The sequence below is a fragment of the Melospiza georgiana genome, chromosome 3 (assembly GCF_028018845.1).
Source record: "Melospiza georgiana isolate bMelGeo1 chromosome 3, bMelGeo1.pri, whole genome shotgun sequence".
Taxonomy (NCBI): domain Eukaryota; kingdom Metazoa; phylum Chordata; class Aves; order Passeriformes; family Passerellidae; genus Melospiza; species Melospiza georgiana.
Window position 1 is genome coordinate 26,538,761 of NC_080432.1, and position 27,210 is coordinate 26,565,970.

Genomic DNA, 27,210 nt, shown 5'->3' on the forward strand with positions numbered 1-27,210 from the left:
GAACACTTTCACATAGAGATGTATTCAAGAAATATATGCCTCATGTAGTGGGATTCACAGAGTCTTAGTATTTATTTCAAGGGTAAATTTAAGGTGACATTACAATATGAATGAGAAGTTAAACAATATCCACCCAGAGGTGGACAAAAGCAAAATCTTAGGATGAAAGAGAAGAATAATCCTTAATTATAGGGAAATTTAAGCAAAAATTAGAACAGTAAATTTATCTATGCTAAAAATCATACTATCCCCACCCACCAGCACCACAAAAAAAAAAAAAAAATCTGGCTGCATACTTACTTAACAACCACTTCTGTGTCTATTTCTTCTATCTGCGATACCGTATTAACCACACACTGGCAAATTTTAAGGGGGGAAAAAAACAAAACAAAAGAAGATCTTAGCTTCTTTCTAACCACTGCTGAGGGTCATAATAAACACAATAATCCTTAAGTTAAATAAGGAAAAGTAAAAGAAGAAAATAAGGAGATACTTGTATCACTTAACAACTTATTTCTCTAAAAACACACCCAAAAAACCCCCAAAAAACAATCAAATCCCCTCTCAAAGAAAACAAAAGAAATCCCCCAAAGCAACTGGTGCATACAAAACTGGCCAGCTACTTCAGGTCTCCAGTACAACCAATTTTCATTCCAAACACATCTACAGTTCTACAGCCATTTCATTCATCTCTTTTCCCATTACTTTTAAGCCTAAGGTACAAATCAACTCCACTCAGACTGAAAAAAGGCTTTTCCCCCAAATGCCAGTCAATAAACTGAACAAATGAGTAGCAGGGTGTGAACTCATCTTGCCCTTAAGCAAGTTTGTACAATCCCAATGGTGACTGAGGGCTGCCATCTCAAGCTACATGGGTTCTACCCCTGTTCTGAATAACAGTGGTCAGTACAGAAGCTTCTGAAGAAGAACACTACCTTGTTCTTGAACTATGCAGTGTGCTCAGTGCTTACAAACCTCTGCTCTTACACTTGCCTGGCAACAAAAACCTACTAAAATTCACTGACCAAAACAGCCCAGCAATGCATTTGAAGAGGAAGCACATTTGAGGTGTGGCAAGAAAAGAGTTTCCTTTATTAAGGAAAAGTGCCCCTAAGAGTTGAGACAATGGGCCACCATACAAAAGCATTGCACAAACCACACAGGAATTACACAAATCCTGCCTATTTTTCTTATTGAACAGAAATTTACACTGGAATTTGATTAAACATTGTCTACTATTAAGCAGAGGGGAAACCTGGAAAATCCAACTTAAATTTTCCCAGCAGAATGGGAAAAGCATTTTGAGACTGAGAATGAGCAGAAAAACAGGGAATGCTACCTGTCTATTATATGATCTAACAAATAATCTGAAGGGAAAAAGAAGTCTCCTAATGACTGCTGATACAGGCAAGTGAAAAGCCAGTGGAGACTGCCAGGCAGATGAACAGCTTTATCCTGGTGTTATTCATTAATTCCATTTTTTTTTTTAAATTTACTAGCAATATGGGCCTATCCACCTTGTACACGCAGACCAACAGAACCATGGGGCTGCAATGTGAAAGGGATTGGAACAGACAAGTCTGGCTTAAAACAAAAACTTCAAATAACAGTATTAAAAAACCAAATCCAAACTTTTAAAAACTAGGTTCCCAACCCAGCTCACAATACAGCTGTGACCTGCAGACTATGCTATGAGGACAGGAGATGCCCAACTCAGCACCTATCTCCCAGCCTTTGAGATATAAATCAGAGGGAGTTCATAGCACATCAGAGCATAACTCTAAAAAAATCACCTAGCTCTAGGAAAAAAAACCCATTCTTACACAGTATTCTTACATATGTGGGAAAACAAACAAGATGAGTAAAGCTGAAAGTACCACACACACATCCCCTAAGTTCAGCCTGAGATCTGTTTGCAAACAAAAGTTTTTACGTCACTATCCAAATTACCCAGTGTACTTCCCCCAAAGCAAGAATCTGAATTTTGTTCAATTACTGATTTTAGCTGTTTTTATCAATAAGGTTTTTTGGCTTGAAATACTCTGCCCTAAACAGCAAACCACCATACTGATGAAGAAAAGGATTTGGGGCTTAAATTAAGTTTTTTTAAAGGTAAGCACTTCTACCTTCTCCATTACTTCACCTTGCTCTCTCAGAAATAGGCAAGGATATTCTCCAACCTTTTATCATGTGCCTGTGCTAGGTCTGTGTTAACATAAAGGCAAGAAATATTCTCTGTACCATTTGCAGGGAATTCATTTGTTTAAACTGGGTAGTTCTTTGATTCTCCTTTATGTGTTTACACCAAGAACTCCAGGGTTTTGCTTTACAGTGTGTTGGGAAGGAGAGGTTTTTAGTGTGGCTTTGGAGTGTTTGTTTTGTTGTAGGTTTTAATGAAATGTAGTGCTATGACACAACTCTACTATTTCGGAGAGCCACATGTTAAGAGAAAGGGAAGTTCACAACAATGTTATTTTACACAGAAAACAGGGAGCTTATGTTACCTACACCTCCCAAAAATTATTCTGTAAAGACCTTTGTGCTTCAGGGACCCCTTTAAGTGTCTGCAGGCTCAGCTGCTCTAACAGAGAGACCATCAGCCACCAAAAACTGCATCAGACCTGTTATTAATGACTAAAAAAAATATTTGCAAGGGGTAGAGAAAAGCTTGTCAGGTACATTAGAAATGTTTGTCTTACCTGTTTAATTATATTCTTTGCAGTATTAATCATTTCATCTCCATATATTTCATAAAAATTTAGCTTCCTTTGTTTTAGAAGTCCAAATACTAGAGATACAAGTCTCTCCTGTCAAGAAAAAAGACAATTAAAACAAACCACACATGAAAAATATCAAGGTGAAGACAAGAAACAATTTTAAGAAATTGCACAGCAGTAAGAAAGTTCATGTATCAAGCACACAGTGAAGAGCATTTAGGTCAATCCAATTCCTCCAGACTAATGCCAAGCTTTGCCTGTACAAAAAAGTTCCCTGTGGCAATACCAGCTGAGTCTCTTCCTCCCTCCCCTTTTCCTGCCAATTCCTGAATTGGGCTGACTCACAAATGCTTAAACCTGTGGATATTTCTAACCATGAGTGAGTTTCCTGATCCTGAGCAAGGCTGACAGCAAGCACAGCCCGAGTGAGAGGCTGCAGCACAGAGGGCAAGGAATCACAGGGCAGAAAGGGGAGCACTGCAGTGCTACTGCCAACCACTACATCTCATAAATGGATTAAACAAGGCTGAACAGGCATAGGCTCTAGCAATTAATAAAGAGCCCTAGAGGCAAAATCCAGAAAAATCTTTTCTGGGCTAGAAAGCAACCACAATAGCCTAATCTTCGTATGTTTATGATCTTCAGAGGAATGAGGAATCTATATCTATATATACTGGGAATGAAGCATGCATTCAGGGCAAGCATATGCTTGGTATAAGCACCCATAAAAGCATGGGGAGACAGAATGAGAACAACAAGCAAGTATCAGCTTTCATTGCAAAACTCAAATTTTTACAACCAAGTAGATCAGAGTCCATGTTCTTTTCCACTTACATGCTTAGGTTCATGAAGTGAACTCAGTATACATTTAATCACAGAAAAGAGAACTGATTATTTTGAAAAAATGAAGTGGGCCTCGATTGCAGTTCAGAGTTTAATTAGAATTATTTAATCTTATCAAGCACAAAAATAAATGGGTGGGGAGAGGTGTGGATGAGAAGTTAAATAGTCTAAAATTATAGTGTTGCTACTAGAGACCTGAGTGAATTAGTTGGTGCTAATTAAGTATGTTAAAGATGCAAACATATTCATGAGACAGTTAATTTCAATAACAGACATACCTCTTCTAGAATTTGGCAATCATCTTCTAGGGGTCTATTTAAATCATTGCGAGCATAAGTTGAAAACTCTGCAATCATCATTTTATCTATCAGCTTTTCCAGTTCACAAAGCTGTGAGCCAAGATGCCTAAGAAAAACAGCCATTGAGATATGAGCTAAATAATCAACCTGAAAACGAATCATTAGTTCACAGTTGAAGAAAATAACCACCCAGCAGGAAATTTCCATGCAATCAACGCTGGCTTAATGGGAGGCTCCAATCTTTCACTCCTCAGAGCAGCTGAAGTCATGCATTTTTCAGAGGCACTGCCACCTTACACCAAAACATATGGACTTGAATATTGATGGAGGATAAAATTTGGAAGTAGGGCTTTTTTCTTTTTTTGGAAGGTGCCAAGTACCTGTTTGCCCGATGAGGTGAACCAGAACTAAGAATACTCCCTGCTTGTCAGCATAAAGGTGTTAAAAAGAAGGAATACTTCTTTTGCTTGTTGAGTTCCTCAGATCAAGAGTCCACAAGTTCTTCTAATTCAAACATTTGAGCTTTTGATGTGATCACAGATTAAATTCACATGACAAGACTGCTTTCAGAGAATACATAGGAGTTTTAAAATTTGCCATATTTTATACTACTCTAAATGAAAAATATTTTTCCCAAGTATGGGAGATTTTAGACTATATTTTGCAGACTGTTGTCATACAGAACCACAAGGGAATTTCTCACATCAGAAATGTCAACCACCCTTTAAAAGTGTGAACTTCAGAGATGTCAAACACTACAGGCTTTTCAACTTCCACTAACAGCTGGGAACAAATATCAGTAAAAATCAGACTGCCTTTTCTTGAACAAAAACAAACACAGACACTTTGCAAATGAGAATTAAGTGGAGCTGTGATATTTTAGATAAGCCTAGATACAAAATGGGGGGTATGAACATGGCTTTCATTTGGTGCTGGTGTAGCTGGATCCTTTGCTGTCACAAGTTATGACTCCTGGTTCCTCCTCCTTGCAGAAACCCACCTAGCCAGCACTGAGCTGAAGTCCAGGAATCTTGCTGGATCTGAGTTGAGCAGATTAACTTACTTATTTTAATTTCAAGATGACCAGGGATGTACCTGCTTTTGAAATTGTTCAATAACTCATTGGAATGGACAAAGCAAACATATTTAAAATATCTAATTTAAATAAAAATAGCCTGTAGAAAATCCAAGCCAGTTGCATCACGGGCATTTCAGAACAAACACAACAGGAAAACACTCTGCAGGACTAGGAGCCACAACACAAAGGCTCCTTACTGAGGTAAGCATGAAGATGCTCCTTGGTACATTATTTCTGTGCTGAACTGCACTGAAACACACCAAAACCTGCCCTCTCAAAACTCAGCTATGGAAACATCCAACAACAGCTCCCAGCAGTGGCCCTCAACACTTTGTCCAAGAGGTTCCAGTCCCTAGCAGCCACAAAAATCCCACCAACCTGAAACATTCAGGAACAAGTCAGACCTTAATTCACACTCCAGAAAAACACCTTGGTAATTATCTTTTAACAGGTACCACTCACACATCAGACCCTTTCAATGAATACTGAATATGATAACTCTATCGTGGAAAATGACAACTGCAGGGTAAAGATTCTTTTAAAATACATAAATGAGAACTGTTTTTCCATGCATCAGCTTTTACTGAATAAAATACTGTAAAAGTGTGGTTTGCCAGCATACCTGTGGGGGAAAAAATCCCCAAAACGCAAAGCAAAAAAACCAAATCATCCCCTCAACAAACAAAATCACTGTATCTCCATCACTCAACAAGGACTGTGAAAAGAATGCAGAAAGTATTTTCACAGATTTTTAAGTTAATTAACACATCAGCTTTCTTTTGTAAAATTAAAAGGGTGAACTTGAAAAGGTTAGAGCTCTAAAACTTTAATTCTATCCTATAGTAGCAAGCAGTTACAACTGACACATATCATTGGTGACAGTAACCCAGACTAAAGACACCAATGTATTACTTCACACAACCTTTATGATTTTTTCATTTTTTGCTACAACTAGAAACAACACTTTTCTCTGCATACAGTATGACAAGGGAAAAATTAATTGATGGTTTGAGTTGTTTTCTTACTGCTTTATATTGAATGATTCTGACATGACTCAATTGAAAACACCAAATTCTACAAGCTGCCATGGCAACACTAAAACAAGATGTTGGAAGTTTTTTCATCAGATATTTAGTAAAAATAGTAATTATTTAGAAAATGTGTTATTGCTTTGGAAGTATCTTGTTAAATAAACTGGGTATTTAACTCACTTGACAAGTACATCATTCTTGCTCAGAATAAAGCAAGAAGATATCTTTGGTATTTCTTAGGAGAAACTGAAGAATACATGCTTGCCACCAATTCAGATATTTTTAAAATTTATTTATTTTCAGAAACACTACATTCTACTGAGAAGTTTTATCAAGACTTCCATCTTTCCACTGCAAATTATTTTTTCACAAAAGCTTATACACAGGCCACTGTGAGATTTGGAAACTGTGCTGGGCTTCTCAGCTGCACTTGCATTACTGGTGGGGTACATGAGTTAGGTAGCTCTTAACTCACCTTTGGGAGCCTTTACTGCCCAAAGCAGAGAGGCCATTTCCCACACACATCACTGTCTGTAACTACCAAAACAACCAGCTAAGCTTTGCTCACAGAAATTATTCTTTACAGACAAGATGATTATCTAAATATGTTCCACACCTGAGGGTAATTTTGAAACAATGGTACATTCTTGGGACATCATGTCAACCAATGACAAGAGAATGGCACTCTCTGCTGACAGAGCACACAGGTTACCCAGCTGCACAACACAGCTGATTCTGAGTGAGGCTGTCACAGGGCTGTAGAACTGCACTGACTTGTCACCAAGGTCAATCCAAAGGTGACTCAGTCAAGGGCTGTGCACCAGAATCAGGTGGTTGATAGCAGGAACACTAAAGAGGACAAACTGCACTGAGGTGTCTGAAGAGAGACAAGTTACACTTTTTAGATGGTCTGTTTCTAGGTTGTTTTAAAAAACACTAAGAGCAACTTTAGCAATAATTTATTAGCTCTTTTAATTTTTTTTCATTTTTAATACTTTTTCTAGGACTTTCTCCTGAGATCTTTTCTACATAAAATTTGAGTTTTTTCCAAACTAGCCAGAAGACGTGTTAGGAACTTGACAAAAGAGATGGACAAGAGCAGTATTTATATAAAGTTCTGAACATTCATGTTGCAGGTACTGAGCAGCAATCACGTCTCCATTAGGCAAGCTGTGGACCACTGGGCTGCAGGAACCACAAAACCTCTAAACAAGGCACCCCTCACCCAGCATCAACTCAGAAAACTCAGCACACAGCTCCTCAGCTGGCTGATGCAAGCTTTGGAGCTGATTTAACCACACACTGCTTCTGCCAGCATCATGCCACACTGGCAGCTTTGCATGCACCACTTTTAAAGAACCTGTATCTTATGACAGCTTATTTTACATCAAGTAGAAGGATTCTGCTGTGCTAACATTCCTGCATGCTCCTTTAACAACTGCAGCCCAGGTCAGCCACTGAAGACACAGGTCCAAGGACCCATCCCTGGGGTGTTGCCTGCAGGAGCATTGCAGACCCCCACATGGAAAACACCTCTCAGCTACAAGCCATGCAAGATGAAAGTCCAGCCACAGCTTTGCTCTCATCTCTGCACCCCTAAAACATCTGTAAACCAGAACAGAGGACAAAGCATTTACATGTCAAAATTTCATTCCACTCCAAAAAAACCCCACCCCATCTCTGGCAAAGGCATTAGTCACACTGCTTATGCCACACTTACATTTTATACCTTCTGTATTAGGTCCTCTAAGAATGAATGAACAAAGGTGGAACAAATCCCTTCAGCCAACATAATGTGCTCAACACATTCCAGCTCTCTTGCATTTTATGTATTTCCTACATGGTTACCTACCGGAAACTGTGAATACCTTGAAGCTCTTGCTGTAACACCTCTTGTGTTGTTGCTATTAAGTCCAAAGCTCCAACATACTCTGAAGTGGAGAGCAGCAACTGTACTGTGGGCTGTGTTTGGTGTACAGTAGCCATTAACTTCAGTTTATTGTATGCTTTTATACAGTTATTTCTGGTGAGTGACAGTCTCAAAACTCGAAGCGATCCTTCACACATTACTTTATCAATTTTAGAGATTTTCTCTCTAAGCAATTTTACAGCCTGGGAGGTTTTCCTGAGGTAGTCCTGCAACTCATGCTGTGAGGTCATTGCATGAAAAAATGCTTCTGAACGAAGAGAAATCTGGTGAGCAATATTGACTTCCACGATGTCCAGATAATGGCTCAGCTGGGAAGAGGAAAAACCAACATTATTGTTATGACCTGGAAGCTTTATCACCATGCAAATACACTTTCAGAGTATTTGTCTCACTGTATCACAAGGAAATTTTGCTAATAAAAGTTAAATCTCTTTTTCATTGTGGTTTAGTAACTTATTTTTAAATGAACTCAAAATCACTGTGGGAAGATTGATTTGATGCCTTTCCTGCTTGAAAATAAAAACTTAGAAAAGCAAATAAATCTAAAATACTCAAAGTTTTGTACCACATGGTTGCACACTGGCCACAGAATACAGGCAATAATCAGGAGACAGCTCTGGATACTGGCTTGCAAGCAACAATACATATATTCAGATAAGCTATCAAATTTGGGTCACTGAAGCTGCTAAAGTTGCAGCCACTATATTTGATGACACACCACTGGAATGGCTCTGCTTATTTAACAAGCTGTTGTACCTTCTTTGTACAAAAATCTCCAGGGTATCTCTGGCTGCAGTTGTACTTTTGCCAACCAGCTGGAATTAGTACTAAGCCTATTTCCTGTGTGCTGGCACTGTGGGATTCCCAGAGACAGAGTACACCTAAATGTTCAGAACCTGAAATTCCAATTCTCTATGTCCAACAGTTACCAGACCACTGTGCTGGTCTGATTCTTCCACTGTAATAGCTCTGTGTTTTGGCTTAAACTGAATATGCAAACCCCAAGGACCGAGGCTTTAGGATGCTCATCAGAATGTTAATGCTCAGATGACCTGGTTTCTCAGAGGTGCCAAGCATTCAAACCTCCGGCTGAATTCCAAAAGACCAACCAGAGATGGAAAGGAAATCAGCTGTAGAATGTCTCCTTCTTGGAGTTATTTTCATACTGTTTCCCATGGATACACTAGGGATTTATACAACATACAAAACCTCCTTTTTGTTCACATCTAAATTAATCAAAAGCATCCTCCACCAACCAGCTGTGACACACCTAGCCACACAGAAAGCCAAGACAGACTCTGACACAGGGATCAGAGAAAGGGCTATTACAAACAATTATTTATGTGATTGTACCAACCAGATGCCCCAGGTCCCTTCACTATGCTAAACAGAGCAGAACAAACAGAGCAAACAGCACCTGCCTCAAAAAGCTCACAATCCCAATGTAGGGCAACACTGGGAGGAGGTAAAGAAGAAAACACCATGAGGAAATTTTTGAAGTAGATCAACAGCAGTCCAAAAGATCTTGCTTAAGACAAGGTTTTCAAAATCCTGTTGGAAAATGGTGCCTGGAGCTAGGGACAATTACGGCAGCAGGGTGCATATTTACATGTGGTAAGTGTAAACCTCGTGCAGCTCAGAGGCTTTAAAAAGTAAAACAACAAATGTGGGCTCATTTCAGTCATATGAAGCAGTGTTTTCACTCCTCTGCATCAGTGAGGGCTCTGGGTCTGCTTCAACACAACTCCTTTCTGAGTGTCCATGCTACTTCCAGGCACATTTTGGGAATTTCACAGCATATGCCAGACATTGCTTTTTCATCTTCAGACAGCAACTGCCCTAAAAAACTCCAAAGAAGCCTTCCTCCAACTTTAGATGTGGAGAACAACCTAACAAACCTTTGAGTTAGCCTCCAGCAGAGCCTGTCACTTCTTCCTGAGTTGTCAGGAGAGGAGGAAGACTAATTCCCAGAAATTTGGAAACACATTCCAGACAATCTCATGTTATTTTTCCTAAGGTACCTTATTTTTTCCTAATGTACCTCACTACTCAGATTTTCTAAAAGCATTTTGTGGGCATTTGTACCATAAAGATGACTCATTATGAGATTTTCTATATTACGACTACGTAACTAGCAAAAAAAGATAAAAACAACCAAGAAGAGACCTCTGTTTCCAATATGAAAGAAACCGCTCTGCTTTCATGTTCTTCTTTGTAAAATGCAAAAACAGATCAGTGCAGACAACAACAAAAGAGGAATCTCCTAAAACACAAACGCCATAGGATTTAGTATTGCTTATAGCATAGAAACCACAGTGCCTTGAATCTGAAATTCTCCTGAGATGTTGGAAAATAACAGTCTGACACAGTGTACAACCTGTGTAATCCAGCTTTCCCTTCTCACAGAACTGCTCTTCCTCCCTAAGAAAACACTTCTGAAGTTCTCCATATCCAGCTGTTTCAGTAAGTCACAGCTGTCGTGAAAAGCCAGTTGTTACATCATACACAGATTCTTTTTTTCCACATTTGACAGATTTACTGAGCAGGGAAAAAGAGCTCTCTTCCAGCAGGGTGCTTCCTGCATGATTTCCTAACAATCTGCAGCCTGATGTAAAATGAGAGATAGCAAAGTTCACAATGATGTCTCAAGAAACACTACACAGCAGCAGCCATGGAGTTCCTTTGCAGCATCCACCAGCACTGATGGATAACCATAACTTGTGTCAAAGTTGTACCTTTTCTTGAAGTAACTTGGAGGAAGCTGCATCACGATTTCCTTTTCCACCAGCGGTACTAAAATGAGACCATGGTAAAACGGCATTAAATGTTAAGGAATCTTCCAAGGCAAAATCTGGTTTCATAAAAATCTGAAACAGAAAAACAAAAGAAATAAATGTGCCTCACTCACCCCTATGTTTTTGCCCCAGTTAAACATATCTCCTGTCTCATTAAGCTAACAGAGACCTTAACTGTTGATTTCAAAATCCAGATTTTCATTTATTCAGGCAAACAAATTCATTCCAGACCTTACAAACCAATGTACTTTAAAAGCTTCTTTGATCTGACAATCATATCCTCCTGAAAGTGGAAGTCACAGCTCCAAAATTACATATGGATTCAACCACCTGAGATGACCTAAACACCCTGAGTATGCAAACACAGGCAGCTTTGAAGTGCAGGTGGGCCCTCTGAAGGATCTGAGCAAAGCTTCTTCACTAACAAGGGCATCCTGCTGCTATCTACTCCTTCTTGGGGCCACAGCTCCCACCAGGCTGATCATCCAGCTGGCTGTCAGGGTGCAGCAAGGGAGGGAGCAGAGCCTCAAGCTGACATCCTTTAGGGGCAGGATGTAGCAACTGTGCTGGGCACAGGAAGAGTCAGTAACACACAGCATTAACCACACCTCCTGGAGAACTATTCATCTAAAATTCTCTCAGGTAACATTATTTATACTTGACAAAACCCTGAGCTTACAAGCAGGCAGGAAAACTCTCCTCCTTTTATTTATGAAGTGTAATTTTAAAAGGTTCAACGAAGACTGCAGCATCACACCACACTCAAGCATTCTTATTCCTGGACTTTAAACACTGCAGTGACAGCTGCTCAAGTCACAGCCTACACAACTGGCACAGAGATGCTGACCCATGTTAATACTTCTTACTATACCTATTAAAAAATTATTCAGACTAAAATGGAATCTGGAACTGTGTCTTTTGTGTCAGCCTGACACAAAAATCCACATCATGTATGCTCCATGCTTACATGCAAGTGAGCTCTAATCAAGGATCCAATAACGCAGAATTGTACACCAGGCAATATCCAAGCTTTTCTCAAATTCTTCAGTTTTCCTTTCCTCCTAGACTGGCTAATTCTGCTCAGCTCTGAGGTCTTAACTTCATTTATTTAAAGATGAAAAAAATAATGGTAGTTGTATTATACTTTAAGAGAAAAACTGAGACCTTGGAAACAATAGGAAAAAAAGACAAAGCAAATCATCCTTAGTCTTGAAATTCTGAGCACTACAGATCCTCTTGAGAATCAACCCAAGTCATCAGGGAGGACAAAATTTCTACAGAGTACATACATATATCCAACACTTCATGTGAGAAAGCCTTACAACAGCTCCAAGTGCCCAGAAACCATACCTTAGGTACTTGTTCCAGATCTGTCCTGGATTTATCTAAAATTAAACAAAACACAGGTAGTCATTCATGAGCAAACAACAGGAAACAATTCCCTTGAACAAGTGAATCCCATGAGGAAGTTTTCAAGACAATGATGCTATGCTCCTCACAGAGGGGGAACAGGCCTACAAACTGAAATGAAACTTTCTGTACATGAGGAGAACCTTGATGACATGAGGACAGTCAAGCATTGGAGCAGGCTGCCCAGAAGGGCTGGGTACTTCAGAGATTTTCCAGATATATATTTGTAGATATTTTCTGGCTATTTCTATTTTTCTTGGTAAAGCTTTGAATGGCTTGGTTTGACCTCACAGCTGAACTGGCTTTGAGATGACAGTTGCAGTAAAGTCCTTCTGAAGTCCCTGCCAACCTGAAATATTCTGATTCCTTGAAGTACTCTTTTGTCCTTTGCAGTTCAGGTTTCATGCCCAGACTACTCAAGGGAGCTTGCACTTGGCTACTTTGGCAGTGTCAGTGATTGTCATACAAAGCAATCCACTTAACACTTCACATTCATTAGTGCACTGGCAAGGGCACCAGTAAAAGGTCCTTCTAACATCATCCCAGTTTTAATGCTTCAGACTGAAGCTGCCCATACAATCACTTCTGCACAGCACCTGGAGACTGGATGCACAAAGACTGGCAACAAGGGCTAGGGCCAGAGTCCCAAGCACTGACCAAGCAGCACAGCAGCACCAATTCCCATGGAGTATGCTGACCTGACAATTGTAGAGGGTGAGAGAACTGAGCTGGGAAAAGAGCTAACTCATTATATCCCAGCAAAACTTAAACAGCAAATTCAGACTTTTGAGATTCAGCCAATATCCCCTGTCCCACCCGTACTCATTACTTTAGTGGGCACTATGAAGATGGGGCACACTGGTGGACAAAAAAGCTGAGGAATTTAAAAGCAACAAGCCCATATCTGTGCTGCACAGTCTGCTCAACCCTGACAAACATGGCAAGTGCTACCCCAGCATCAGCTCCCATACTGCTCTCTTTGGGTTTTACTCCATTTGTTTCTTACTTTATTTGTATCAAAGTACAGAAGGCAACCTTGGAATCATCCTGCTGTCCTCAGCCTTTGGACAGACCAATTCTTACAGGAGTGAAAGGCTTAGTCTTGTGGGATGGAGTTAGAGGAAGAGAGGAAACAGCAACAGCAGAATTTATAGAAAATCACAAGCTTCAGTCTACCAAATGATGCTTCTACTAAGAACTGTCCAGCTACACAAGCAGCTCCCAGTTACTTTGGTGCCAGTAACCTTCTCTTTTTAAAAACAATCATATGTGGGAGGACAGAACCTGCACTCATACTCTTTGAGGATGGATTTAGGTAAGACTGAAGAAGGCACTTTGATTTTGCACTATTGATTTATTTAAAAAAATATGGATATTGATCTAGTACCGATATCCAACTGTGACAGACAAAGACACTCTAACAGTTTAGAGTCAGAAAATGTGTGTTTATTGTGACTCTGGGCAGCATGAGGGAGAGTTCCCAAGTACACACTGTGAGTTACAGGTGATTACAGAGTCCTTTTATCTATACAAGTATTGAATACTCAAAACACAAATACATATTCATAACTCTGGTACATCCCATTCCCTGCTCTGTATGGTAATTAGTTCAAAAGCCATTAAGCATGTGTAGCTTGTTCCTTGAAATGGGTCAGTGGACCCTTTCATGGCAAGGGGTCCCAAAATGAGGAAGTAAATGAAGTCTTCCTTGTTCTGACCTTTCTACATTTTCAATGGAAATATGACAAATGAACCCTTGGTAGAACTCCCATTCCCCATCAGAACAGAGGAGACCTACAACTGTGTTTCTAAAAGCTATTTATCAGTTTCTATATTCTTCATTATAAACCCAGCTAACTAAACATTGCGCTGACAAGCAATCAATTATTAGTAAACTACTGACTCCTAACTTCATCAAGGCCTACCCACTTATTTTAATTAACTCCAATAAAGTTTATCTCTAACTTAAATCTTAGCTCCTCTAAAATCTCTAAATTCCTTAAAGTTTATGTCTCAGTGTGCAGCACAGACAGACTCATTCTGGAACAGCTATTCCAAAGTAACACCAATAGAGAGAAACCCCCAGAAGGGCTTCCTTTTGCACAGAAGAGGAGGAAGAAAGTCAGCAGAAACAACTTGATAAGAAAGATTAAACTACTGAATCTTTTTTGCTGTTTTACCTGTAGACATTGATCTAGATAAGACTCATCAAAGAGATTGATAAATGAAAGCTTTTATGCTAGTGTTTTTGAGAAAGTAAATTAAAATAAATAATAAAAACTTCCTCCAAGTTATGAGTGTTTCTTTTATGCATATTTTTTCTTTTTTAATTTTGCCCCTTGCCTTCCTTCTTGTCTAGTTTCCTATTAGTTGAACTACCTCCATGAATTCCTGAAGTTCAGCCTTCAAGGGCAGGTTTGAGCCCCCCAGCACAAGGCAGACATAGACATTCTGGAATGAATCATGTCAAGAGCCATGAAGATGATTAAGAAACAAGGAGGAGAGACTGTTTAGGCTGGAAAAGCCCAGGGAAGGTCAATGTGCTTAAAGATCTGATGGGGGGGTGCAAAGAACACAAAGCTGATTCTTCTCAGTGGTGCCCAGGGCCAGGACAGGAGGCAATGGGCAGAAACTGATACATGAAAGATTTCATTTGAAACACAAGGAAGTATTTTTACTGTAGGGGTGGTAAAACACTGAAACAGGTTGCCCAGACAGATTGTGTCACTTCCATCTGTGAGAGTCACAACCCAACTGGACACTGTCCTCCCATAGGTAGCCCTGGCTTGAGCAGATGGTCTAGACTAGATCATCTTGAGATATAACTTCCCACCTCAGCCATGATATGACTCTCATGGCAGAGATACAGGAATGGCACTGCAGTTCTTCACTGAGAAGCCAAGGTGATACAAATTTGACACACCAGTTTCAATGGATCTTTTAATAAAAAGCAGTTAAAGAAAACACTGCCAGGGCTACAGTGACCTGTCACAAATCCAAACATGCCAAGAAAAAGTTTAAAAGCAGGTATCATTAATATTTTGACCTACAAAATGTCAGCAGTGATCATGAACACCTCTCAGCCTACCACATCGGAGTTTTTAATTCTTGTTTCAAAGAAATCATCAGCTATTATTGTATATGAAGATGTCAAGCAAGTAACAGAGACAATTAGCACATTATAGAATCAATGATGAGTAACATTCATAACACTTGCTACTGATGTTATAACATACTGATACAAAAAGACTTTTTAATGACTAAAGGAGGTTTTGACTGTACCGTGAGTGTGTAATAGTGTCCTGTCAAAGGTATCTTTAGGAGTACAAATATTCTTGCACCTTTCATGAACCTTCTCTCTCTGTAGAAGAGAAAATATATTAAAGAATTATTCTGATGCTTAAAACCTAGATTTTTTTCATTTGAAGCAAAACATTTAGTGAAACACAATTAAATTATGCAAAATAATTCTGGCAAGTTCACAGTATTTTCCTCCTCTTATAAGCTCAGACAAAGTTTGTCCAGGTGAAAGGTACTAAAAACTTCTACCTATAGTGGATGTGTTGTTTTTTTCCTGTATCTTTACATCTCAAGAGAAAATGAACACAGACATTATTGAAGAGGTGTAATAACTTCTCTACATAATGATATACAATTACAGATCAACTGTAATTCCATATACAAACACTTATTTGCTGACTAATCCAGGAATCACACTAACAAAGAATCCTTTTTCATTGCTAAATCAAACTGGATGAAAGTAGAAATTACTTGCACATATTACTAATGAGTACCTTGCTGAAACCACATATCTTGTTTCATCATGCTGAGCTTCGAATTTGAAAAACCACCAGAGACCATAGTGGTGATAAATTATGTTTCCAAAGAGCACCAATGTTAACTAGATTTCTGCAAGAAGATATATCACAGCTCAGGTCCCAGTTTCAAAACCTTCCTTCATCTAGCAGTCACTCCATGAAGTACTAATTTTAAAGGATGAAATCTTAAAACATTTTAAATGCTGAATATGTGAGTTAAAGGCAATAGTTCAGTTGCAGTTCATTTATAAACAATTCCCTTCTACAGTCTTTAACTATAATTACACAAGTAACATTTCCTGCAGCTAACTCTGAACCAACAAAAAAAAAAAAAAAGGAAGTTACAAACCAAGGAAGCAGAGAACAGCAGGAGACTTCTACATGTTCTTTCAGTTAAAAAAATACTACATACTTACTGACACTTGTATTTTTAAGAGATTGCAGAAGTCTCCTACTGGTCCTGGTGTCCTTAGGTGTAACTTACACTTCCCTGTTACAAAAGAAACCACCAAGACAATAGGCCTCTTGATAGTTTGAGAAGTTAATGTATAAATTGTTTCAATGTTGAGACTGAAGACTCCTAAAAATATTGCCAACCCTTGCAGCATGTAGTCATTTGATCCAAAGGTCTGAGAATGCTATGGTGCATTGTAGAGCCCAATCCTTAAACATTCCTTACAGGAAAAAAGGATTAACAACCAGAAAGAATAAATATGAATTGCATGAGCAATTCATATTTATTGGTGCAGAGCTTGGTACTCAGAAACAGAAGTTAAAAGTAACATGAAATTGCCTCAGGACAATTCAGAGAGCATTTTCCACACGATGGGTTCTGAGATTATAAAACCAGAAATGTCTAATGAAGACCCAAACAACACTGAAAAAGCAAATTAATTATCAACTAACTGTACAGTGGGCTACTAGCCAGGATAATCTAATTAGAAGAAGGTTCTCTTTCTGGCTCCTAGGACTATGTGCACCTAATTGGGGGTTCTTACCGGAGTGATTTCCTGTTGGTATGATGCAAAATGTTCCTTGGTGATCTGTGGGAGGTAGAATGAAGGCGTGACTTCAGTGTCCACAAAGTCCACTCCCCATGTTTTTGTAAAGAAATCAGATTCCCTTTTTGCTAACCTAGGATCATTTAGTGCTGCTGGGAGATTGACTTTGGAATGATAAATAGTCCATCTTTGCTGATCCACAACTAGAGATGGGCTGTCATGTAAGCTATTGGGATTGCCTGCAGCACAAAAGACAAGACAGTTTGTTAGGGTGAGAAACAAAGCTGTAAGCTTTTGTTAAAATGTGGTTCTTAAGCAAACCATATTTCACCAATTACATACTGATTAGAATTATCTATGCAAACAACTGATGATATTCTCCTGCAACATTTCACTTTGCATTTCTTCTGTGAGATTAACCAACTCAAGTTTTGAACACAGACGTGGTGTATTGACGCTCATTAAACACATTTTGTTCAACATTCGTTTCTACTGAAGAGAAAAAGATTCCAAGCACAAACACATTTCTAATAATCTGATCTTGATCAGAATGAGAGCTGCAATTCGTTAGCATTATATGTCATAATTCTTAAGATCCCATCCCACCTACTCCTTTGTGTAAACTAAGCCTTAGTGCAACACAACAGCTGGAACCATGACCAAAATCTGGTTTAACAACAGCACCAGAGACTCAGTACTACAGGCAGGTCACTTGCTTCTTCCTGCAGAAAGGCTGGGACGTCTCCCAGAAGGAATGCAGTCAGGCCCCAAGCACACTGGACACATCTGCTACCAGCTCTGTCAGACTACACCCTCTTCTTACATGGAGTATGGATCATAGCTGCAATGTGGAATGATGCAAGCAAAGTCCCACCTATAATGGGGACATCTTAAAACAAGCTGCAAACAGTCTCTCCTATTGCTCCAAAGGGACACTGGGCAGTATAAAAAAGAATCACAGAATGCTTGGAAGACTATGGCTTAGTACACTACCCCAGCGTACAAGAAATACTACTGGATAGCTGGCAATGGTTCAGCAAATGGAGCTGCTCTGTGCCTGCACAGCAGCATTACCTGTGGGCTCCTTGGGACACACGTCCGGCAGGGACTGCACAGGCCGAAAGCGTTTCGTGGCGTCCGCTTCCTTTTTAAAGAAAGCATCGCTGCTCTTCGACTGAGGCACTGGTGAGGAACTGTGGCTTGATGCCATTGCATAAAATCACCACTTGATAAAAGCTAAAGAGGAAACAACAGATATCAAGGCTTTAATAAAGCTCTGGAGAGACACTGTATCAAAACAATGACACTCGAGTAGTGTTTTTAACTGCAATACTTCAACTGACACATTTTAACAACAGGAGAAAGTTTATTTTAAACACAAAAATAAAAGGCAGAATGTAACTTCATAGTCAGTTCTTCACACACCTGTAGGTTTGGAGGATAGCCTGTTCCTGGGCACAGCAACAACAAAATGTTACATTTGGGGGAAAAAAAAAAAAAAAAGTCTTTCAGGCACTTCTTCCTTACTTGCCATAACTATTGCAGCCACACTGCATACATTCACAATAGAATTTCCTCTCAAGTATCAGGAAACCTTGTACCTGAATCAGAAAAACTGACAATTCAACTTTTATGGCTGCCCAGTAAAGTACAATTTATTCCAGCATAATGTATTTGCACAGAGAAGACAAATCATAGATCAAAAAGCTCCAGAGTAAGGAAAGTCCCACTAATTTTCAGTTGAATTTTAAGAACCCAGTTTGAAAATAAATAGCCTTAAAAATATTGCACCAGGGCTGAACTTAATGAGTTCTTTCCATCTGTAAACAAAACTGCATTTCCATCAAAGTATCAGACAGTAGTACACCACACCACTATTAGGGTTGGAGAGTTTATTAAAACTGCACAGCTCAAGGAGTGCCTGTTCAAAGGGACTCATCTGGATCCTCACCTTTAAGGAGAAATTAAACACATCTAGCAAGATATTAGCATTTAACTACTAACCCTTAATGGACACTTCAATTACTCACTACCCTGTGAAGGAGCACAAAAAGATTAAAGGCCAATTTTATCTTCAAGTGCTAAAGCAGGCACCAAGGGATGGCTGTATCTCACCCTGTCGGCTTCCAGCAGCAGCACATATATTACAAATCTCATTTGGAAAAGAAAAGGAACAGGTTCTACTTTGTTAAAAGTGTCCTACAAAACAATTCTAAAAGAGATGTTCAGCTCTAACAGAGCATCCCAATGAAGAGGTCAATAGTAAGGAAAACTTACTAGCAGAGAATGGGAACAGTCAGAAGCATTCAGACAAAAAAACCTTTCCAGACATCTGACAGATCTTCCTTAAATATCATAAAGCATTAATCTCTCTCCCCCAAAAGCCCCACAAAAACCTTTTTCTCTACTACTTTTATTGCTTATGTTCTTCCCTGGACATTTCCAAAGTAACTTCTCAATTAAGGTCTTCTCAAATGTTTGGGATGGTTTTGTGAAAAATCTAGTATATTATGATAAAACATTTATTTTAGCATTCTTAAAAAAACACATCCAGTGCTATGTTGCCATGACCAAGTCTCCTAAAGGCATACAGTAAATTTATCTGCACTTGGAACTGCTTCAAAGTGCTGTATTTGCAGTTTTTCTCCTGAAAAAGCCTCTGTAATATGAGCCACAGTCTGCTCTAGTCAGATGTATGAGCAACTCGAGCAATTTGTAGAAAGCACTGAAATCTTGTGACTCTTGCAAGCCTTTCATTAAGCCTTTCTGCTTTCCCCATAATGAAGTACCATCTCAAAGAATTGTCTAGGATACGAATTGTCTCCACTACATAAATCTGAGTGGAGAAAATGCTATCTGTGTGATGCCAGCCGAAGATTTAAAACAAATTTCAAAGACAAGTTAAGACTGAAGGGTAGCTCAACACCTCAGCATTTCAAAAACAAGCTTGGCCTACTCTTGCACAGGTATTTTCATTACTTATCATCATGAAATATTTAATGAGAAATCTTAAAATAGAAAGGAAAGAGTACAATAAAATACCAGAGCAAGCAGTAACCTTCATACTGTTGGGTGGATTTCAACAAGATACAAGGCTTCATAGGCAGAGGCCTTCTTAAGTGGCACGCAATCTGATGCTGTACTAAATTATTCATAGCTAGCAGCTATTCTAGTACCCTCATAAGTCAGGACCTTATGGATAATTAACCCCAATGAACAACCACATTTATACAGGAAAAAAAACCATCTCTGCACTGCCCAAAACCAGGCATTCCTCAAAATGCAGTCCTTAAATTGACCGACAAAGTATAACTTCAGAAAGACAAAGAAAACTGGGCAATAGTACCTGAATTAAATCCACATTACAAAGGAATATGTGCCAAGCCCATATAAAAGCAAAAAATCCTGCCCTACACTCATCTCTGTACACTAACCTTACCCACAATTGAAAACCTTTAATTTCTTCACCAGCAAAACAGCAGCTCCTTGTGCTCCACTACTAAACATTTTATAGACAAATGAATCTATAACTAGCCCCTAAATCAACATTTTAAAACACACAAAAATAAACAAATTTGCTGATTTAAACATACCAAAAAAACTGAAACTCAGTGTTAACACAGAACAAAACTTCTGAGTATTTTAACTCATTCTATTTTCCATGCAAGTGCAAGGCAGGTAAAAGCAGTTAACTGCACTAACTGTGCAAAATGACAGGCAGGTAAATGCAGTTAACTGCATTAACTGTGCAGAGTCAATTATGAAATGGTGAGTCCCCTGAGTCTCTTACTTAGAAGAACATATGGCTGTAGTAAAAATATGCAACTGGGTAACTTCATGACATCAGTGTTTAAATTATATACAATTAAAATGGGTTAGATCAACTGTGTTCTCTCCAGTAATCACCATAATTTACTCACATTTTGTCTAGCAATGTGTATTAAACTAATGCAATTAAGAAAACATTTAGAGGTTAGACACAAAAGTAGTGATGGAGCCTGGAACCCAGGATTATGGCTCTACTTGCAACATGCCTTCAATATATCACATCTGTTTTCTACACACTGTATTAATTTCCTTATTTAAAAAATTATATTAAATTACACTGTCACTGTAATGACTTAATACCACTGAAGTTAAACCAAATCAGCCACGGCAACAACAAAAATAGCTTTGATGATCTGAACTGACAGTATTCCTACAGTCTGAGCACACAAGGAGTTGTATTTCAACTTACAGCCTCCTCTTTAAACACATTCTTGTTCAATAACATGCTCAGCAAGTACAATATGACACAGCTGTACAACACAGCATGGACAAAACACTGTGGTGAGGGGAGCAAGAGCCACAGGCCTGGCAGTGCAGAGTCAGCAAAGAGCAGCTCTGTGAGGCAGCACTGCATTAATCACATGAGGCTATTTCTGAGATGACTGCACTGTGACTTTGGAGTTTCACACCCGAGGTTTCAGCTCTGGGAAGAGAGCACAACAACAATAAAGTGTATTACTCAGAAGTGACTGCACAGGGTGGTTGTAACTCTGGAGAACGTGCTTGTTTTTCTAAGTATCAGGACTTGTACAGAAGTTCTTCAGAAACTGCCTTCCCATATTCTGAGTGTAATTATTCACATGCTTTGCTTTTCCAACATCATTTATAGATTCTGCTCTCCAAATTTTATTTCAGCTTCAAAAATAGTGACACCTAAGAAGAGACACTCAGCCCTCAGGGTTCCAACTGAACATGCAACACTGAGAAGCTTTCCTTCAAGTGTTCCCCATTGTCCACAACAAGCCACACTTGGACACCAGCAGGCACTTTTCAAGGGGTATGCTCTGCATCCCAAAGGTAAGGCAGGAGAAGTTTCTCTGTGAACACAAATGGCATTCTAAAGTCCCTGCTGCTTGTCACAGCTTTGGCAACAACAGAGTGAAATTAAAATATTTCAAGCACTCTTCTGGCTACCTAACATGCTTTGGAATAGAAAACTATCAGAAGCCACCCACAAGTCAAGCTAAAGCAAGATATTGCACCATTTCTAGAAGATATGATAAATACTAAAGATATTTTTTAAAGAAAAGCATACCTGAAATAGAACTAAAAGATAAAAATACACAAGGGACTGCTTCCAGGACCTCAACAGCTAATAAATGGCATGCTGTTATTGGCCTAACATATTTACTCTGTCCTCAAAGGTTGAGCTTTCCTTATGTATTATTACACAGCTCTAAATCAGCAGGATTTCACCCTGTAACAGGGAAACCATGGTACCAGCCAAGCACACAGCACCTTTGTAAGACAATGTGAGCCAGACTGCACTAGTGCAAGCTTTCACTTTTTCTAGCAACTAGCTAATTCCTCGGGCTGAAATTTCCATGCTTGCCCCCGGTGCCCTGAGACAGACACCCCTGTTGCAGCAGGGGAGCCAAGGTTAGCTTGGAGCAGAAACATTTAAGCAGTTTCAGAGACTGAGGTTAAAGCTGTGGGAGCTGTTCTGCTAAGCCAAGCTCTTTCTGAGCACCTACTTCCACCCTGGGGTTTCAGGGGAGGAAGATGATGATTCTCAGGGCAATGATGAGGCCAGAGTCAGAGGAAAGCTGTGATTTGTCCCCATGGCAGGCCACCTGCATTTGGAGCACACTCAAACATAAAACCTCTTCACACAACTTAGAGAGGAGGCCACATGAGCCTGGCCTCTCTGAGAGCCTAATAAATATAACTGTATTGGTATTCACAAAAAAACTCCATGTATTTGAGTGCATTCTGCACACCCCAACATTATCCCCAGTCTCATGTTCTCACACTGAGGGTGTACCCTCTCTGCAAAGTTAGCATCACTGATGACCACCCAGGTCAGCCTTGCTGGGATGAAATCAACCCAACAAGAAAGCAATGTACAAGTTATCTGCATTTCCCATCAGTCTTGCTCAGCCACACTTGCTCTTATGCTCCAGCAGACTCTGTAATTCCTCAGACTGTGCTACTTTCCCACCAAACTGCAGAATGGGGACTGTGGAAAAGCAAAAGCTCTTGAATAGCCCAAGGAGTAATGCCACCACCCTCCCCTTGAATTGTCTCTTTCATAAGAACATCTCAAAACACTCTCCTCAAACAGGGAAAGAGAAAGAAAAAACAGTAGTGACTCCAAAGAAAGAACAGAACAGCTGCATCTCCACTGCAAAGCACCATGGGTAGCCTACAAGGCCAGGATAAAACAACATCTGACTTTCGTATTATCACATTTTGTACTGGTTTCTTTTGCCCTTCCCAGCTGTAGCCACATGAACAGCAGATTAAAAAAAAAATTAAAAAGCTTTAGCTGAGCTTCATTTCTTTAAACACAGGAATAAAATCCTCTGAAAAGAATTATCCCAAAAGGTCCCATCACTGAATAACATCTTGTTATTTAATAAAATCCACAAGTGTAAACATTTTGTCAAAAACTGGAAAGCAATTCATCTCCTGCTAGATAAACTATCTGGAAAGTAGCATTTCACTTTCATTCAGGTACCAAATAAACAATTATCCTAAACACTTGTGATGTTCCCACTGTAGCAAATGTACTTCCTCTCACCTGGAAACCCAACCTCCCAACACTGAACACTAATTTGAAATCAGAAGGCAGATTCTGTGCTGGAGAAACAGACCTACCTACAGCTATTTAGGTCATTATGCACCCAGTTCTTCCACACCAGAGGTGTCAGAATTGTTCAGAAGCAATCATCAAAGCAGTAAAAATATGTGTCAGAAAAGGCCTTGTGGTTAGTTGCCCACACTATCACACAAGATGAGAATGAAGTCTCTTTGTACTCTTTTTTCCAGGCATCAGCATTACAGTGTGCACTATCCCCTTGGCAAACAGTGAAATACCAGCATCTTATAGAGCTCCAGGGATGTCCACACAGCTGAGCAAAGACCAAGGAGCCCCAGCAGCCATTCCTGCCACAAGTCTGGTAAAGGTAGACACTGCAGAGCAGTGACATGTGGAGAAAAGGCAGAAGAACTGCACCAGCCCCAGCAAAAATCCCAACACTGAGGTCCTGACGTGACAAAAGGAGTCCAAGATGCTCATGGCAATTTGTGTCAACAGCACGATCCCTGTACAGTCCCTCCACTTGCCATCTTCAGCAGGACCAGGCTCTTGTTCATCAGAAAATAACTCCCTAAAAAGATGAATTTTCATGGGAATTGTGTGTTCCAAAGCCTTATCCAAGCCCTGAACTGGAAGTGGCTATGAGGGAGCCAAATAAAAAGACTCCAGAGTTTGACATTGTGCATAAAGCTGCAGCCAGACTATCAAAAAGCAGGCCCAGGGCACCTCACACCAAGTCCTGACACAGGATGCCAGTCCACTGTCACTCTACAGGGCAGGTACTCTGCAAACAAGAACATCCAAACTTTAACCTGGTGAGCAACAGAGCATGCCATCCATGTTTGCTGACATCCTTGTGGTATTAATGCCTGCCCAACAGAAGACCAAACAAAACTGATCACCTCTATTCACATCACTTCCTTTTCATCCCTTAAACAGCTTCCCTTGACAAAAAGAATAAATAATTCCACAGCATAAAACCCAGCATGGTCATGCTACACCTAGAATGCCAAAAACCAAGAAGGTCTTACACTGCTGTATAAAGTCCATACTGCTGTATACAGTCTTACAGTGACTGTATAAAAATGATGGGAACTCTCCAACATATTGCAAAGTGCCAGACATGCTACCCCAATTCTAATAATCTAGCCCTAACACACACCCACACACATCCAAAAGGGCACCCTTTTATTTTTAAATTTAAGAACCAGACTGACAGAGAAAAAGCTGGGCTATTCAAGCTATTAGGTACAAGTAACTTGGAACACCTGATCAGTATGTGGACCTGTCAGTTTTGAGTATGAAGGAGCCATGTTAACAATTCTTTACCTTCTGCTGAGAATATTCAGTTTTTTTGTTTTGTTTTTGTTTTTTTTTTTTTTTTTTATCTAGTATCTATGTGAGGTGGGTGCAAAAAGCTAGAAATATTAAGACAAATCCTAGATTTGCTGGTAAATATGATTTGGACTTACTCATATGAGGCCCCAGAAAACTATACATAGAACATCCACATTCATGCTCACCTGCTCACTCTTTCTGCTCCATTCATAAAACAAGACAAGAATAAACAAAGTGTGAAGGGAAAACAAAAAAAAAGGAAACCAAAGAAAAACTGTGAGCCTCTCAACTGGAAGGACAATATGATGTTCATGGGCCTTCTCTCTTCCTCAGACTCACAGCTCCTCATTTTCCCCACACTCTGGAGAAGGAAAGCGGAAGTGGCTTCTTCACAGAGTTGCTACCCCAAAAGAAGAAACAGAAACAACACCTACATGATCATGATTCCATTTCCCAACCTCTTCCTGCTCAAACTGCCAAAGAGAAGCCTGCACTCAGCTTTCTCCACTCATTTCTAGCAGTGCCTGACATTTTCCAGGCAAACAATATTTCTGTTCAACATTGGAAATGTGCATCTCCTTCTCCTCCCATGAAGTTTGTGCTCGTCAACAAGGCAAGATTCCTGCTCACATGCCAGACTCCCACTAGAGAGAAAGATAGTGCTGAAGACAGAGGGACACTTGGGGCAGATCTTGTTACTGGCAAATGGGATAGGAGAGGTAGAGATGCTTCTCAGTGTGCAACCTCCTGCCCTCACTGGTGAGGCTGCCCAGTGACTTTTTCGTGAACAGCCGTGGATCTCCTGTCTGTCAGTCCATTTTGGGCACTGTTCTCCTACCCAACAGATACACCAACCTAATGCCCAAAGCATTTCAAGGCCTTTTGTCTGCACTAGAGTCTGTCAAAGAGTCACACTGACTCCCATGTCACAACAGTAATTACTGCAGCCACTACAACAATTAATACACTGCACTTGGGTTTTTGAGTAAGACAGCAACTTCTTGCAGGGTTGCACAGCAACAGCTGCACAAGTCCATAGGACTTCTCATTCAGGACTTCATCAGTACAGGTAAGACAGGAAAGTCAATACACCACCTATGCTAGAAACTCAAAAAAAAAAAAAAAAAAAACCAAAACAACAAAAAAGCAAATCTGTAGCCCAGTAATTACTTTGATGAACTTTAAAACAGGCATTCTATATTTTTTTTACGCTGGATTGTGATAACTCTGTGTGCTAACAGAAATCCTAAGTATTTAGAGAGTACAAGAATAACGGAGAAGAAAAAGGGACTTAGCAACATACTAAGGCCCAAACTGGGCAGTCAGAAGGGAAAAGTTTCTGCTGGGATTGCAGAAAGTTGGTATTTTATACCCCCATATGTGTATTTCTCTCAACATCACATACCGTCTTTGAAAAATTACAGTAAAGAAATGCAAGAAATTAATCTCTCCATCACAGAATTTTAGGATCATCTACAAACCCAGGAACCATCGCGGTTTATGGAACCAACAAGCCCTTTTGGCGCTCCACATCCCAGTCTCTCCTGGCTGCCATGCGCCAAACACTGAACACTTGCTCTAAGCGTTAGCTCCCGAGCCAGCCATACCTTATGGAGAACACGCCAGGAGTATCTCCCGGAGGCCGTCGTCATATCTCTCCCCGTGGCATGGTCGGGAATGCTGCCGGGACCTGCGGGACAGTGACCGCATGAGGGAGGCCCGGCCTCCCGCCGACACCTCCGCGCCGTCCCCGCGCCTCCCGCCGGGCACCGCCCGCTGCCCACCGGGGGTTACCATGGAAATTCGGGACGGGCATTTGCAGGGAAGGAGGGAAAGCGGGCCGCAGGCAGCCCCCCCCGCCCACCTCCCCTCGCGTCCCTCCGCTCCGCCGCCCGGCCCAGGCCGCCCGGGCCGCCCACACAAAGGGCACCCGGGGAAATTAAACTTTCCCGGCCGCTCCCCGGGGGAGCCCCGGCGGCGGGCGGGGGCGGGAGGCGGCGGGGCCGGCGGCGGGCGGGCCCCCCGCGCTGTACCTGAGGCGCCGGGCGGGATGCGCGGCCTAGCGCGGCTCCTCCGCCGCGACACGTCGGTGCCCCCGCGCAGGGCGGCGCAGGAAGGGCCCGGGCGGCGGCGGGAGGAACCAGGCCCCGCCTCTGCCGCCGCCCGGGGGAGGAGCCGCGGCCGAGGCCGGCGGAAGGGGACGCGCTGCCGCGCGCTTGCCCGCGGTGGGATTGCGGTGCCGGTCCCGTGGGGGCCCGCGGTGCCGGCATTTGGGAGCCCTCGTCACCGAGCCCCCCCCGCGGGTGCTCCGCAGCCGGTTTGAGTCAGATTTATATTTTAGGCTGCAGTTCTCCCTCAGGC

General features: G+C 40.8%; 1 protein-coding gene across 1 annotated transcript in view; it reads right to left on the reverse strand.

Annotated features, from left to right (window-relative positions):
• The window catches only part of VPS54 (VPS54 subunit of GARP complex), a 47,837-nt gene extending 20,874 nt beyond the window's left edge, over nt 1–26,963 (reverse strand). The window contains exons 1-11 of the mRNA XM_058021826.1: nt 26,883–26,963; nt 26,457–26,539; nt 17,997–18,158; nt 16,920–17,161; nt 15,386–15,464; nt 12,044–12,078; nt 10,634–10,765; nt 7,821–8,206; nt 3,839–3,965; nt 2,700–2,807; nt 301–356 (exon numbers count right to left, since the gene is read on the reverse strand). Of these exons, the coding sequence (XP_057877809.1) occupies nt 301–356; nt 2,700–2,807; nt 3,839–3,965; nt 7,821–8,206; nt 10,634–10,765; nt 12,044–12,078; nt 15,386–15,464; nt 16,920–17,161; nt 17,997–18,132 (1,301 nt within the window). The 5' untranslated portion in view covers nt 18,133–18,158; nt 26,457–26,539; nt 26,883–26,963. The remainder of the gene's footprint in view (nt 1–300; nt 357–2,699; nt 2,808–3,838; nt 3,966–7,820; nt 8,207–10,633; nt 10,766–12,043; nt 12,079–15,385; nt 15,465–16,919; nt 17,162–17,996; nt 18,159–26,456; nt 26,540–26,882) is intronic.
• Between the last annotated feature and the right edge of the window lie 247 nt (nt 26,964–27,210).